We start from the raw sequence: 15391 nt of genomic DNA, 5'->3' as shown, positions 1-15391 counted from the left end.
TTCAAACGTCCAAAAACACATAATTGAAACCACAAAATATCTCCATACTGCTCGTCCGTAGTGATCCAAGTGTCCTGAAGCCCCGACATAAAAAGTTGTTTGGAAAAACCTCATTTGAACTCTGTTTTTAGCCTCATTGTAGCCTGTAGCTCTGACTGCCTCTCTGGGCACCACGCTCACATGTGTGTGCTTGCGTTGTATTTTCCAAACAACTGAGCCTCCCTCGACATATAGGTGAGTAGATAATGGCTGAATTTTCATTTTTGGGTGCACTATCCCTTTAAGGCAACCGGGAAAGTCAGGAAGGTCTCAGAGTTTAAATTACGTTACAATTTGTTCATTCATTGGTAATAAACAATTAATACATGTCGAAAAATGACATACAGAACCTTTAGATATTGGTAATATGTCCATGTTGTGTTCACGTCTCGTCACTGGAACTCCCAGGTGGAAAAAAAGTGAATGATCTTTTAGCTTTAGCAGAAAAAACTTTATCCAGTGGTTTTGTTTTATTCAGATATTTGGATCTTTGCTCTGGATGATTAAGTGTGCGGAGAGCGAGAGAAAAATCAGAGAGTCTAAAATCACATTTACATCTCATAACTTTGGTCAGATTTCACCACAAGGACAAACCTTGTTCATGAAAAGCCTTTTTCTATCTGAGGTCTGGCTCGTCAGTCGGCAGGTGAACAGGTTCACTTCTCTGTCTCATTATCATCCACACATTTAGTTACATTTTAACTGTCCTGCTGCTGATTGGCTGAGTGGCTTTTAGGGCCAGTTACAATCAGGGAACATAGCGGCCCATGTGTGTACAAGAAGTTTAGGATGACGGGGAGGCGTGCAGATCGTCCCTGACAACCGCTGCCATAAGTGACATCACCTTTGCTTGTGTCCCGCAGCCGGAGCGGATCAACCCGGAGACGAACCAGAAAGGCTACAACGTCAAGTCTGACATCTGGAGTTTAGGAATCACGATGGTAAATCAGCTTTAATCACTTTTTATTTTTCATTTCGCTGTGAATATTTGTTGGAAACCTCTCTCGCTCTGAAGACGAGTTCCTTAATGTGTTCATCTCCATTTATCTCAATGTCTTCATTACTGCAAAAAAATAAAAATAAGTGAAGGGTGAAAATGATTCATAACGAAAAAGAAATGTGCCTCTCTATGAGCACGGCTCGAGACGAAGCGGTGTCTAGACGTTTTATTATGAGTTGTTAAATATTCATTGCCTTCTCATTTGCACATTTCCAACTCAGACCAGAGAATATTTTGGCGTCAAGGATTCAGCAATCCGTGGCAATTTGCCATCGTATGAGCCCGGCTCGTCCTTCTCTCTGCCTCTTCTTCTTCTTCTTCTTTGACCGCTCATTACAGACGAGCAGCAAATGTTCCAGCATGAGTCTAATGTGAACGCCAATAAGAGCGCTAAGTGTTTGGTGGGCAGAGGAGACGGGCTCTAAATGATAGAGGTGAAAAGAACAGTTCAGATTTTGGAGAAATGATTTCATTATGAATTCTGAGAGATAAAAAGTTTATGTTTTAACTCTGAGATCTCGTCAGAGCCGGCTGAGACCGGGTGAGTAATCAGCGTGGGAATAAAACGCACTCTGAGTGATTTTGGGTTGATTTTTGGAGCATCAGTGACTCCTCGAGAATTTAAGAGCCACGTGGACCGACAGCACTGAAGCAACTGCAGAGTGAAGCAGGTGATGAGGTTTGGTTTGAATAAGTTGGAAACCACGTGGCTCTGTAGCTGCTGTCATTAATGTCCTGACAAAACATGAATAATATTTTAGTAGCTCACATGTGGACTTGTGTTCTGGTTGTGATTTTGGAGGATCCCTGTGTGTGTGTTAGTGTCATTTACATGTAAATATATCCTGATTTCAGAAACCTGAATAATACAATCAGCACGTGTGGCAAAGTATGCTGCAAATAAATAAAACACAAAACAATTTGACTTTGCATGAAGAAATGTGCCAATTCAAAAACAGAGTCCCCAAAACAACTCAACTAAATGACAACATTAAAGAGATACTTCACCCTCCAAATGATCACTTGTTCATCAGTTACTCGCCCTGTGTCATGACACATTCATGAAGAAACCTTTGTTTTTCTCACACGTCTCTGTGGTGAACTAAGAATCCAAAAACTAAGAAAATTCTTGATGAATTGAAGTCGTAGGGGTCCACGTTTAACAACAGCTAAACTACATCAAACATTCATTTACAGACTCTCGCACTCGTGCAGTATAATCCAAGTCTCTGTCAGCCCTAGAGTGGTCTCCTTTGGTCTGAATCAGGGACTCATGTTGTTCCAAAGTTGTATAATTGCCTAGAGTTGGTTCGTGTTCTCACGGCAGCATTTACAAGAGGACCAGATCAAATGCCTTGTGTGAGAAAGCTGCTCTTGATTGGTCAGAATTTCCATGTGGGAAAAATCCAGGAAGTAAAGCAAACGTTGAAGAAGAGTACACTTGCAAGATAAATGTGACACTTTCTAATGTCACAATGGAGGGACAACTACGCAGGTTGATTTTAGCGCTGCTCATCGTGGACTATATTGCTGTCATTGTTCATTTTAGTCAAACCATACAGTTTGAAAACGAGGCGCGGCTCCAACTAGAAAACAATGTTTTGATGCATTGGATGTGCTGAATGTGCATATTAAGGCAGTACAGGAGGAGGTGCACATTAATAATCCTCCAGGACTGTAACATGCTCATGTTTAACCCAAACAATGTGTCATGTGACTGCAGTTGCTTCACATCCAGGTCGGAACACCTTCTCACCACAAACCAACCGCACCAGAGTTCCCAAACAGACGGCCCTTTCTGACGGAGACCTGACCTGATGTGTGCTCTCTAAAATATCCCGGACCCATTGACAAAAAACAAGACATTAGAAACAATCAAAGAGCAAACAAAGCACCATCATGTGTATCGGTCTGAACAGAAATAAAATCACACAGAACAACAAACAAGAATATATGATCACTACATGTAGAAACACAGAGTGAGAAACATGTTAAAGTGTAGATTATAGTTAAAAACATTAACACTCAATTAGAAGAAGATCAGAAATACAGAGACAACAGTGTGGCTGATGTCAGAGAGTCAAAGACACGTCTGCACGTGAGATCAGAAACCTGGATGGTGTCAAGTGTGATGACAAACCAGACCTGTCATGCACGGTTCATGTTCTCAGTGTCGGAGTGACCTCTGTTTCAGATCGAGCTCGCCATCCTGCGCTTCCCGTACGACTCGTGGGGGACGCCCTTCCAGCAGCTGAAGCAGGTGGTGGAAGAACCTTCGCCCCAGCTTCCTGCCGAACAGTTCTCCCCCGAGTTTGTGGACTTCAGCTCTCTGTGGTACGTCTCTCTCTCTCTCTCTCTGTCTGTTGTTCACTCTCATTTTATTTTACCAGCCAGAAAAACATTCAGTTCCACATTTCTGATTGTCTTCTGTTTTCCCTTCCACACAATAACCCACTCAAGACTGATCTCCACAGGCGTCGAGCCAGCAGAGTCTCTACAATAAAGCAGATAGAAATGTGTGTCGATGCGCGCTGAGTGGGCTTCAGTTAATTTCCCCTTCGTCAGATTGAGTTCATTATGTTGTGCTTTTGTTGTTGTTCTGACAGGATGTACAGTGTCAGGCCTCTGCACAGGGAATATATCTGAGCATCTCACCATCGACACGGTGACGCTGTACTCTAACATAAATTGATTAAAATTTGAGCCGTCTCAGTTCAGCTCCAGATTATGAGCAAGGCATTTAACAGTGAACTGCTTCTGCACCGTCACATGGAGGACACGATGGATTTCATCTCTACCACCGTCCCATCAGCTGTTACTGCATGCCCACTTTTCAACCATCAAATCAAACTCCTCTCAACATTACTTCCCCCTGCCTTTCCTGTTTCATTTGGAAATATGTCATGATACTGAAGCTAGAGACTCAAAATGTCATTTCATCTGGACTTTAGAATAAAACAGAGAGAAACAGCAAATCCTTCGATTTGAGAAGCTCAAACTGACAAATGTCCCTAACGTCAGGTTTAATTTTCCAGTTCTTGCTTTTGATTTGAACTGAAGTGGCAGAGCTGCTTGCTTACCCACGCAGGTATTCATCCTGTGACGAGTTCTTTTGTCCCGTCAGCATGGTTAAAGACACACTGGCATTGTTGTGAGTTAAACATTACAGCATTAGGGTCGGGCGATATGACAGTATGTCACTTTGGGACAGTAAAATGTGTCCACCGGTAACTGAGATGCAGACTGAAGCAAATCAAGACTTCATTCTCGATTGATCTCATGAGTCCAGCTGCCGACATGGAGGAGAGTGAAGCTGTAAATACAGAAACCTGTAACACTTGAAATTATTGTTCTTGAAACCTTAAAGTTTCCATTTTCAACCCAATCCAAAAAGGAAAAATGTTGGCGGTGTACATTTCTGCAAACTGTGGATACATTACATTTGTACGTTCTTAGCAGATACCTTGAAACTTTACGTTTCACAAGCGCTGTGGTTGAACTGTGGTTAGATTTAAGGCCTCTGCACACAGAGTCCATTTTTATCGTCCAATACAATCTCACGTTGTGTCAGTCACGTTCGCACAACTTTCTTCCGTCATTTAAGTTTTCGGAGCAGGTTCGATTTTCTGTGTTTTTCGTATTCGTCAGAGCCGTTAGAGACGTTTGACCAAGAATCAGTGATGAAAATGTGGCGACGGGACACAGCTGCAACGAGACAGAGGAACAGAATCATGTCATAACTCAGACAGCTACTGTCAGCAGGTCAGATAGTCATATTCAGGTGGATGATGATGATGATGAAGAGGAGGAGAATGTGGACCACACACAGCTCCGCCCCTTCATGCAGCTGTGGTGCCAAATGAAAGACAGGGAGGAAGTGATGTCAGTCAGATAGGTGACTCTAGTGGAGCGAGGCAAAGCAGGAAATGTGTTTTTTCATTTTTTCACGTACAGCAAAATTTTGCATCGAATAGAACGATCATCTGAATCAGTGTGAGAGGGTTCTGTGAGTGACACTGTATTTTTGGATGATGGATTAAAAAATTAAAAAAAATAATAATAACAGCTGAGCTTTGAGACTGAAGTCAGGAGAGCTGCCATGAACTGATGTTGATTTTTCCGTCTGCAGCTTAAAGAAAGTTTCCAAAGAGCGGCCGACTTACACAGAACTCATGGTGAGTGTTGTCTTTTGTTTTGTTTGAAATATTTTTAGATATTTTATTGTCTGCTTGCAATCAACCATTAAAAAATACAAAAAAAAATGCTCCAGCTTTATGAGCTAAAAGAGGAACTAGTATCAATATTATTATGTATTCCAAATAAGGGCAAAGGTTTCCTTTCAGCGTTGGGCAGAAGACATATAACATGGGGGGGTTTGAGGTCCTTCACTAAAATACTTTAGTGTCAGACACTTCCTGCATTCTAGTGAATTTTTATGCACCAGTTTGTACATTTTCTACATCAATCTATGGTGTAAATGTCTTTGATATTGTCAAAAAAAAGTCCTCTGCTACTTTTATATTTTTATGCACATGGTCTAAATGTTGAGGGGGGCTGTGCCCCCCTTGAAATCTACGCCTATAATTCTAATAATATATATATATTTTTTAATTAAAAATATATATAAAATATAAAAAATATATATAAAAATGAAAATAAAATATATTTTTATTTTTGTATATTTTAAATATTTTTATTTATTATACTTATATTTGTATGTTTCTATATAAAATATGAAAAAAAGATAGAAATATAAAATATTTTTATATTTTAATTGTTTTTATATATATATTTTAAAAATATATATAAAAAATAAAAAATATATTAAAAATATAAAAAATATAAAAATGAAAATACAATATATTTTTATTTTTCTATATTTTATGTATTTTTATTTTTTATATTTATATTTTTTGATGTTTCTATATAAAATATGAAAAAAAGATAGAAATATATATATATATTTTAATTTTTATATATATATTTTAAATATATATCTATATCTATATATACATATATAGATATAGATATAGATAAAAAGTAAGAAATATATAAAAATTAAAATATAGTAATAAGAATATGAAATATTAAAAAAAAAGTTTTATTTTCATTTTTCTACAGTTTGAACGATGCACAGTCTGCATGCATGTTGTAATGCTGTTAATCAGACACTGGAGGGCGCACTAAGACCACAGCTTATATATGGCTGACAGTCCCTCACATATGAGTAGATGCTGCTGGAGGTGCTTCAGTGCATCATTAGACACACAGCTGATATTCTCCTGACCTCAGGCTGACTTCTTGTCCTCTCCTCCTCAGCAACATCCCTTCTTCACCTCCCATGAGGCCAAAGAAACCGACGTGGCTAGCTTTGTGAAAGTCATCTTGGGGGACTGAGTCGCCGCACTTGCACAGGAGGGAGGGGAGATCTGTCATGAAGAGAAAAAATACAACAAACTAACAAGAAGCACCAATCGCAGCCCCCCCACCCAGTTACCTGCAGGACTCCCCCCTGCCTACTCTCACCCCTCCCTCCAGAAGGAGTCCAGAGGAGACGCTGACGGAGCAGAGCGAGGAGTCTGTCCCCGCCCCCACCTGGCCTCCATGTCCTCTGTACATGACCTGACACGGAGGGGTGGGGGAGACGGGTGCCTCACACATAATTTAAGATGTCTGTATGCAAAAACTCCCTCTTTGGTTAGATGTGTCCCTCCTCTGTGCACCGCCTACTACTCAAACGTTGTTAGTGAGCGACCGTGAGGAGTTCGGCCTCGTCGCGGTCACACTCGAGGTTGTTTTGTTTTTTTCTTTTTGCTGAAAAACAGAAGTGAAAAGAGGTGCAGATTATATAAAAAGATGAATGATATAATGCTATCTATGTATAATCTAAATGTTTGTATACTCAAAGCAAAGTGTTGCATCGGTTTATTAATTGACTGCATGTACAGAATATATCTGTGGGTGACACAGGCTCAGATGAGGAGCAGTTGTAGAGACCTGCAGATTTAAGGCCCTCCTGGTGGCCACACATAGGTACTGCACTTCAACTGCTCTCCCTTGATGACAGCAGAGGTCTACTACACGTTTTGGGCTCTGGCTGCCTGTGAGTGTGTGTCAGTGTGTGTGTGTGTATGTGTGTGTTTGTAGGGCTGCACCAGTTTGGGATTAGAGTTGCGATTGTTGCGCTCAGAGTCGAGATGATTTTCTCTGTTTGATGAAATGTTTCCTCTGCAGTCTCATCGTGCCTGTGATGTCATCAGTTACAGTGACGCTGCTGTTGTGTATGTGTTTTATGGCAAAGCGGCAGGTGTCAGGTCATTGGGGTACCTTCATGTCCTACTTGGTCGTAGCGTTTCAATGCAGTAGTGTGTATTTTGTCCTGTTCAGCACATGCATGTGCTCATCGTGTTGAAATCTGAAACCGTCTCTCAACCGTTCCTTCCTGAGGTTTTTCCAAACCTTCGTAAAGTTTTTGCAGAACTCGGGTTGTAGACATTAATTTCCTTGATTCCGACTCCTGTTCTGTATCTTCTGCAGTTATTTTTGTTACTGTATTGACGTCCGGTGAAACAGGGTTCAAGAGCAAAATTTCTTCCCAAAATCGGTTCAGTCTGATAGTTTCCGTAGCTTTGGAATTGGTGTTGTGGTAGTTTAAGTTGCGAATACTCGCTAACGTTTCCTTGATCCTAGCTAGGGATGGGAACTGATGAAATTTAATGATGCCGTTATCGTTACACTTCATGATTCCTGATCAGTTTTCTGTGTAAAAAAAAAATAGGCCTACACAGATTTTCAGCAACTGTCAGAAAAACATGCCAGCATAGATAAAAGGAATTATTCAGTTTGGAGACATACCTCTCTGAAGGATCGGACGATTTAGAACTGGTTCTTAACTGGACTCAGATTTTGATTCCCATCCCTAACTCTTACAATAACAATGGTTTGGTTGAGTTCATACAGGGCGACGTTTGTCACTGTGCGAAGTTTCAAATGATACTTTCTGTGTTCACATGTCTGTGAGAGTCTGTGTGGACCTAGACACGCAACTTAAAATTTGTGACCATATGTACGGAGCGAATTCTGCAACACACGTGAACACGTCTACCACTGCAGACGTCAAGCGTGCTGTAAACGGAGCTGTGTTGTCCCTTTAAGACTCGGTCACACCAGCACCCGAGTTAATCGCTCTCAGTCATCACTTGTGACTCACTGTCAGTGTGAGGCGCTGTGTTGGCGAATTTGCATTTCCTAGGATGGTGAAAGCGTTACCTGCCCTACTCTGCCTTGCTTTGCATGTGATTGGCTTACCGTCATGTTCTTACTTAAACCAATCCCATTCCTCTTGCCAACCACCCAACCAATGAAGGCAACGAGCACCAACTAGCCAATCAGAGGGAGAGTAAGGCAGGTCATGCCTGTGCTATACTAGGAAATGCAGATTCACATTCAGGACGTTTATGGGCGCTCAGGTGAGGGCTGGGTTCTATAAAAGGGTAGGGAGTAGGTGCCAGACCGTAAGCAGCAGGGCTCCAAGACACACACAGAAATGCGCATATCGCGAGGCGAAACGCCAGCACGTCTGGTGTTGGCTTTTACTTTTACTTTCACTGGCGATCGTGTTTACAAACCATAACAGACAATCCTGCAGTGTGTACCTTTAAATATGCACATATGTGCCATGGACCCATTTGCAAACTGGTTTGACGGCACCGACCTTCATACGAATGGGGAGAACCAGGAAGAACAAAGTGTAGACTGTTGGCATGACCTAGAATTAGTTACTTTGTCATGAGGAGACCCAAATAAATCGTGCTGTGTCACTCTGTGGTGTGAGCACGCCCGTTAGGCCGGGGTATGATGTCGTCCGCCGAGTGTTTACAGCTCTTTCAAACAAAAAACGACACTCACAGGCGGGACGAAAACCCTGCCATCATAAAGATGGATGAGACCAAGCAGTGACCTCTGAAGCTAAAGAAAAATGAAGTCAGCACAAAAGTGCCAAAAACTGCAGTTCCTCTAATGTCCACTTGAGGCTGGCTCCAAGAGCGAGTCAGTCCCCACAGACCTCAAAGTTAAAATGTCCAACTTTACAGCAGAAATAAACATGTTTACAGCACGGTACAAAAACAGTTTTGGTCTCTGTAACTAATTACAACATTCATGACAACTGTACAGTGAATTTTCACATAACTCACCTGTTAAGAGTGCGTTAAGGCTCCTCCACAGCTCCACCCTCTCATCCAAATATGGTCACTTCCAGCTCCAAAAAACCAAGATGGTGACGACTAAAACGTCGAACTCAAAGCTTCAGAAGTCACCACAAACCAGTGGGTGACGTCACAGTGGCTACGTCCATTATTTTACACAGCCTATGGATGAGCCATGCTGTAGTGTACACTCAGTGGTTCAAATGAATAGTTACAGATGTGAGGAGAACAAGAGCTTTGTTGTGTGTCTCTCTCTCATGTTGTGGGTGCACCTCTATTTCCAAACAGGTGTGTAGGAGAAGGACGAGCAGAACACAACATGTGGAAAAATGGCGTACGTCAAAAAATATTCGTCAATTTCTACAGTCAGGCTCCACCTCATCATCTGCGTCGCTAATTTCCCGTCTCCAAAATGTTTGTAAGCGTGGGTCAAAGTTTCTCCCATCAAGTCTGTTTTTAGAGATCACAGCTTTTGCGTGGGAAGTGGCGTACGCCTCTTTCAGGCCTCGTTTTGTGCGTACGCAGTGTTTATAAACGAGAACTCGCAGCCGCTCGTTGTCACAGAACTGTTTGCCTGATGAACGTCCACGAACCAAAACGTCACATGCGGGACTTTTTCTGCAACAGTGCAACTTTAGGGAACGTTAGAATCTGTTAGTTAGGTGCAGCAGACGTCCTGCTAATGCAGAAACACGAGCATAATGAGACTGCAATTTCAATCCGACGAACCGTGCAGCCCTACTGGACACATTTTTAATTGAGGTGCGTGTGTGTGTGTGTGTGTTGACATTGTGGTCAGTTGTGGGAGAAGATTGCCCATATTCTCCTTGTTGTCTGTACTGAGCCAATCACATCCCTCTCCACTCCATGTTCAACATGAAAAGAACTGGATATTATTATTATTATTATTATTAATATTATATTAATTATTGTTGTTATTATTTAGATCCAGGTTTTTTCCCCAGACATATTTACTGCAGTTTCTCTTATTTATTACAACTGCTGTTTTCCCTCTGAAAACTTGAGCGCCCCATCAGAGACTTCTCTCGTGTGTTCGTGTGGGCTTTCTATGTTCCTGTCGTGTTCGTCTTGGCTCAAACACGTAAATGCTTTGAAACTGTAACTTGCAAGCCTTCTATGTGCCTCTCTATAGAAAACAAAGTACTATGTTGTAATAAGGACGATGCAGGGATCTCTGCCTCTTCCATCACATCAGCGTCCTCCCTCTCCACACTCACAGCATCATAATTCCACTTCCTGTTTCATCGCTCTGTGTTTCTCTGGTTGTAGACGCAGCTCCAGGTCGTCAGCATTTCTCTTCTGTCGTTGCCTTCTGGCTCTTGGCTTTTTTCTCATGGTGGTTTCTGATGGCAGGAAGCTCGGGGCTGCCGACATGGAGCTCAGCTGACGCCTCTCGTTGTTATGCAAGTACTACTCTAATGACAAAATGGGAAACTTGAAATAGTGTAAGAGGCAGGATGGCAGGGTGTCGTCACAGTTGGATAATTTCCATCATCCTATTGCCTATAAATATTTTGTTACCTGGTTATCACTTGATGTTTTCTGCATTTGTGTTTGTCTGTTGTGCTGAAGATGTTTGATTGTTGCTTAAAGGCTCATTCTGTGATTTAAATTAAGACACAAAGAGGATTTGAATCTGCTGTGAAATTTATCAGTTTTAACATGTTACCACCCACAGGATGCCACCACTGAATATGATGATGATGTAAAATATATTTATGAATACATTCAATTCATCTTTTTAGTCACTGTGGTCATTTTTTAGAAAGAACACCCCTTTTTAAAAATAATTCAGGTACCTTACAAACATGGCACCTGGCTGTGTTAAAGCATAGTTCAGGTTTCAAGTGTTACAGTAGGAACATTAGACAACGGCCTCATTTAAAGCTGCATTAACTGAGTCTTTTTTTGGCCACTTGGGGGCAGCAGAACATTTTCCAAAACTGACATATTGTCACATTCACTCTCCTTTTAGCTTTGTTTTGGTCTCCACCAACTCCTGAGAAAAATGTCTGGCACTTTAGTTGCTAAATGCTCCTCTGAGTCACGCGATGAAGGAGATGGCAAGATGGCGCCTGCTCTGCTGCGACAGCTCCAAGTCTATGTTCAGCAGCTAGTCACTAACTTTGCCTGCCCTTGTTTGGTGCAGTTTAAACTTGGTGTATCAGGACTTCGCTGAAAGCAGCTGGTTAATCGGAGCAGTGCGACTGAAGCAAAGTTGCAGGGCTGCAAAACCAAAACAAGGAATTAAAAGTTGCTAAAATGCTCTGCAGACTCTGGTGCTATCCAGAGGTGCAGACTTTTCAGCATTCGGCCAAAATCGCCATTTTAAATCCAAAATAGTCCAAAACCCCTAAAAAGAAAACGGGTGGGGTCACAGGGAGGTAAATGAGGTTGGTTTTTGACTTCCTGTACGCCTTAAGGTGAGGAATATTATTCAGCCTGCTCCGCCCGGGGGGCCACTTTCTCAAAATAACAGAGACCAGGGACCGATTAATAAACAAACATTAATTATATTTATCCTCATATATGATAAATTAATTGCTTGTTTTCAGCCTTTCAGTGTTTTCCATCTTTGCTCATCTCGTTCGTCCATGACGGCTCACCAGCAGATGTGTGTAACATTCATTCATTGTGCAAAATAAGAAAAAGCATGTTGGCAGATTCAGATACAGATGGTGTGCTGATATTATTGTGCATACCTAGAGGTTGAAAAAAATGTCCAGGTGCAGCCTGGACAGATGAGTTTTCACTCTGTTACAGAACATGTAGAGTTTCTACTTTTTATAATTTTGCAGACAGTTCATTTTAAAGCTGGTGCTGGCTGCTACCAACGATGTGCCGATATTATCGTGCATCCCTAAAAACTGGGCTAGAAATCAATTTCCAATCATCATCATTAAAGCGACTGTGTGAACATGCTCCAGGCAAAGTCTTCAAGCAACGTAGATTTAGTTGTAATTCACAAAACAATTACAGATTGGGCCTTTAACAAGCATCACCAGGTTGTTTCACTACCTTTTATAAGCATTTTTTTATTTGTTGAAAAAATTGTGCTTGTGCTGTTTTGTCACCGTTCACAGTCTCTTCTGTGCTTCGTCCAGTTGAGTCCACGCTGTCGTTGAACTCGTTTCCTGTTTTGTAACTTTCCTCTCATCCCTCACACCACACTCTGCTCCCTGCTGGGCTCAGGTCCCGCTGCCTTTAGCTGACTGTCCACCAGGTAACTCATTAAAGTGTCACTACAAAGACAAATGTGTGGCTCATACAGCTTCGCTCTACTCCCCCTCCTCCATTAGTTCCTCCCATCACGGTTAGCAAACGTTTCACCACAGCCGCTCTGCTGAGAGCAGACGACACGCTGGATGTGATTGCGTTTTTACTCCTACGTGCGTCTCACTTTCCTAACTCTTCCTTTGTGATGAGTCAGAGTGTCGGTGGCAGTCTGTCAGACCAAAGTCACTGCCAGCTGCCGTAATGAGTACATGAAGGGCTCCCTCTTCCTCATTAGTATGTTTTTGTGCCAAAGATGGAAATATACTCTTGAGAAACTGTAATCTCCCTCAGTGTTTTATGGCATGAGGAAGTCTTTCTTCTCAGCAGAGTGAAACGTTGCAGCGCTGCCTGTCACACATCTGTCCTGATCCATAATCCTTCATCTCTGGTCCTCTTCCTCTGTCAGATAATCATCATCATTTCACTGCTTTAGAGTGTGACCAAAGAGCCAGGGTAGGAAAGTGAGTGTGTGCAGCCCGCCTGCAGCGTGATGAGCATCCAGACACTCTGACATCCCACCTGCTCCGCTCTCACTCATCATCACCTGCATGCTCTCTTAGCAGTGATCTCGGTGTGTCTGTGGTATTTGTGGGTCTTTAAGTGCCTGACGATGTATTTCTGTGGTGAACTCTGACATTGAAACACTTCTCCGTCTTTGTGAATGATGCTTAAACACTGTTTTTGTCCTTCGGGTTCCTCTCTGGGACACACTGACACTGCATGTTGCTGTGATGTTTTGCACTGTACCGAGGAGCCGAGTCACGGAGTCACGTTATGGGTTTGTTACTGTAAGAAAACTGTCGGTCTGACCATGAAAGGCTGCAGTCTGTGTGGACGCTGTTTCACTTGCAGCAAAAGGTTTTTGGCTTTTTCTGAGAGAGACTGGAGGTATGAGGTTCTGATGTGATTTTGAATGAAGCTGTAAATTCTCAAATAGCAGCGTGAGTTTCTCACCTGCAGAGACTTCGCTTTGAGACACGTTATTTTGAAATATATTTAAGAATATCTGCTCTGCTACAGACTTATCTTACCTGCGACCCTTTGACCACGTGTTTAAAACTGAGACCGCTAACAGTCATGTATGACCTCACTGTCGTTTTCCGGTAGGTGCACTAATTTAGGAAACGTGACTCACCTGGTTGTGAGGGTTGAATTTTTACATTAACTTGGGAAAACAGACTAAATTAAATATGTCAGAAATATCAGTATTGGTTCCAAATTGGCTCAGCTGGTGTAACTAATCGCTGATCCAGCAAGAATATAACACTAAACAAAAATAATAATTTGGATCGGTCAAAAAAAACATGGACTTTCGACCAGGAGACAGCTGTTTGTGTCCCGTATGAAGCTAAAAGTCATGTAGTTGCATGACTTTATGGACTTAACAGAACTACACAAAGTCCATCCAATTTCATCCGCTTATCCAGGGCTGGGTCGGGGGGGCAGCAGGCTGAGCAAAGTACCCCAGACGTCCCTCTCCCCACCAATGCTTTCCAGCTCCTCCTGGAGGACCCCGAGGCGTTCCCAGGCCAGATGAGATCTATAATCCCTCCAGTGTGTTCTGGGTCTGCCCCGGGGCCTCCTACCAGTGGGATGTGCCCAGAACACCTCCAGCGGGAGGCGCCCAGGAGGATCCTGATCAGATTCCCGAACCTGAACTGACCCCTTTCAACATGAAGGAGCAGCAGCTCTACTCCGAGCTCCCTCCGGATGTCTGAGCTTCTGCCCCTATCTCTAAGGCTGAGCCCAGACACCCCACAGAGGAAACTCATTTCGGTCGCTTGTATCCGCGATCTCATTCTTTCGGTCACTACCCAGGTGAGGGTTGGGACGTAGATGGACCAACAAATCAAAAGCTTCGCCTCTTCACTCAGCTCCCTCTTCACCATGACCGTCCAGTGCAGCGGCCGCATCACTCAAGACGCTGCACCAAACTGCCGATCTATCTCGCGCTTCTTCCCCCCAGCTGCGCCTCGAGATCCTGTCCATGAATATCACAAACAGGATCAGAGACAAGGGACAACCCTGGCGGAGGCCAACACCTACCGCAAAGTCCAGATTATGTCACTTAAATCCCGTACGTAGTTATTTTAAACCACAATCTTTCCCTAAACTGCGACCATTCGTAGGAGACTTTGCATTCGTGTTTGTGTTGTGAGAACGTAATCTTACACATCATGCCACCACCATGCAACGCGTTGTTAAGACTTTGTGTCCTTTTTATGCATGTTTGAGACTGTTGTTACAACATGATGCTGTTGAAATGTTTACGGAGCTCTTAGTGAAGGGACAGTCATTTTGTTTCCCTTCCTGTTGTTCGGCAGCAACCAGCAGGCTATCTGACTATCATTTGAGAATTTACAGTTTCTCTATTAATTATGGTATTAAATTAATTTATGGTTGTGTAAATCTCTTTAGAAAGCAGTTTATTAAAGTTCTCCACAGGGCTGTTTTGTCACATGTTTGACGCTCAGCATCCGGAAGCGTCACTCAGAACCTTATAACTCCAACTCTGTTTATTTCTTCTGCTCAGCAAACAGCGCCGACACTTCTGGTCACTGTTGACTCATATTCAGTTTTCAATGTGATGTAATGAGAAAAGAGTCGAGTCCAATCACCCGTCGTTTGACATTTTCCTGTGTATGTGTGTGTTTGTCTGTCCCAGTCAGTGTGCTGGCTCTATCTTTACTCTGCTGTTCCTCTCTGGGGAGATAATGAAGCGAGTCACTCGATAAAACAGTCATCACCTTCCTCCATCCTCAAACCTGCATCAAGAAAAGGTCTTTTGATGTCTCCGCTCCTCTAACATGTCAGGCTTTGTGTTTTCTGTGTGAGCACCGACAGTTTT

The 15391-nt window shown here is 42.6% G+C and overlaps 1 protein-coding gene across 1 annotated transcript in view; it reads left to right on the top strand.

The window, feature by feature from the left end:
- map2k6 (mitogen-activated protein kinase kinase 6) overlaps positions 1-6951 on the top strand; it is a 43135-nt gene extending 36184 nt beyond the window's left edge. The window contains exons 9-12 of the mRNA XM_050059477.1: positions 903-980; positions 3234-3373; positions 5169-5214; positions 6359-6951. Coding sequence (XP_049915434.1) covers positions 903-980; positions 3234-3373; positions 5169-5214; positions 6359-6436 — 342 coding nt within the window. The 3' untranslated portion in view covers positions 6437-6951. The remainder of the gene's footprint in view (positions 1-902; positions 981-3233; positions 3374-5168; positions 5215-6358) is intronic.
- Positions 6952-15391: the final 8440 nt, after the last annotated feature.

The sequence above is a fragment of the Epinephelus moara genome, chromosome 13, assembly GCF_006386435.1.
Source record: "Epinephelus moara isolate mb chromosome 13, YSFRI_EMoa_1.0, whole genome shotgun sequence".
NCBI lineage: Eukaryota > Metazoa > Chordata > Actinopteri > Perciformes > Serranidae > Epinephelus > Epinephelus moara.
This window is presented reverse-complemented; position numbering and strand designations above follow the sequence as displayed.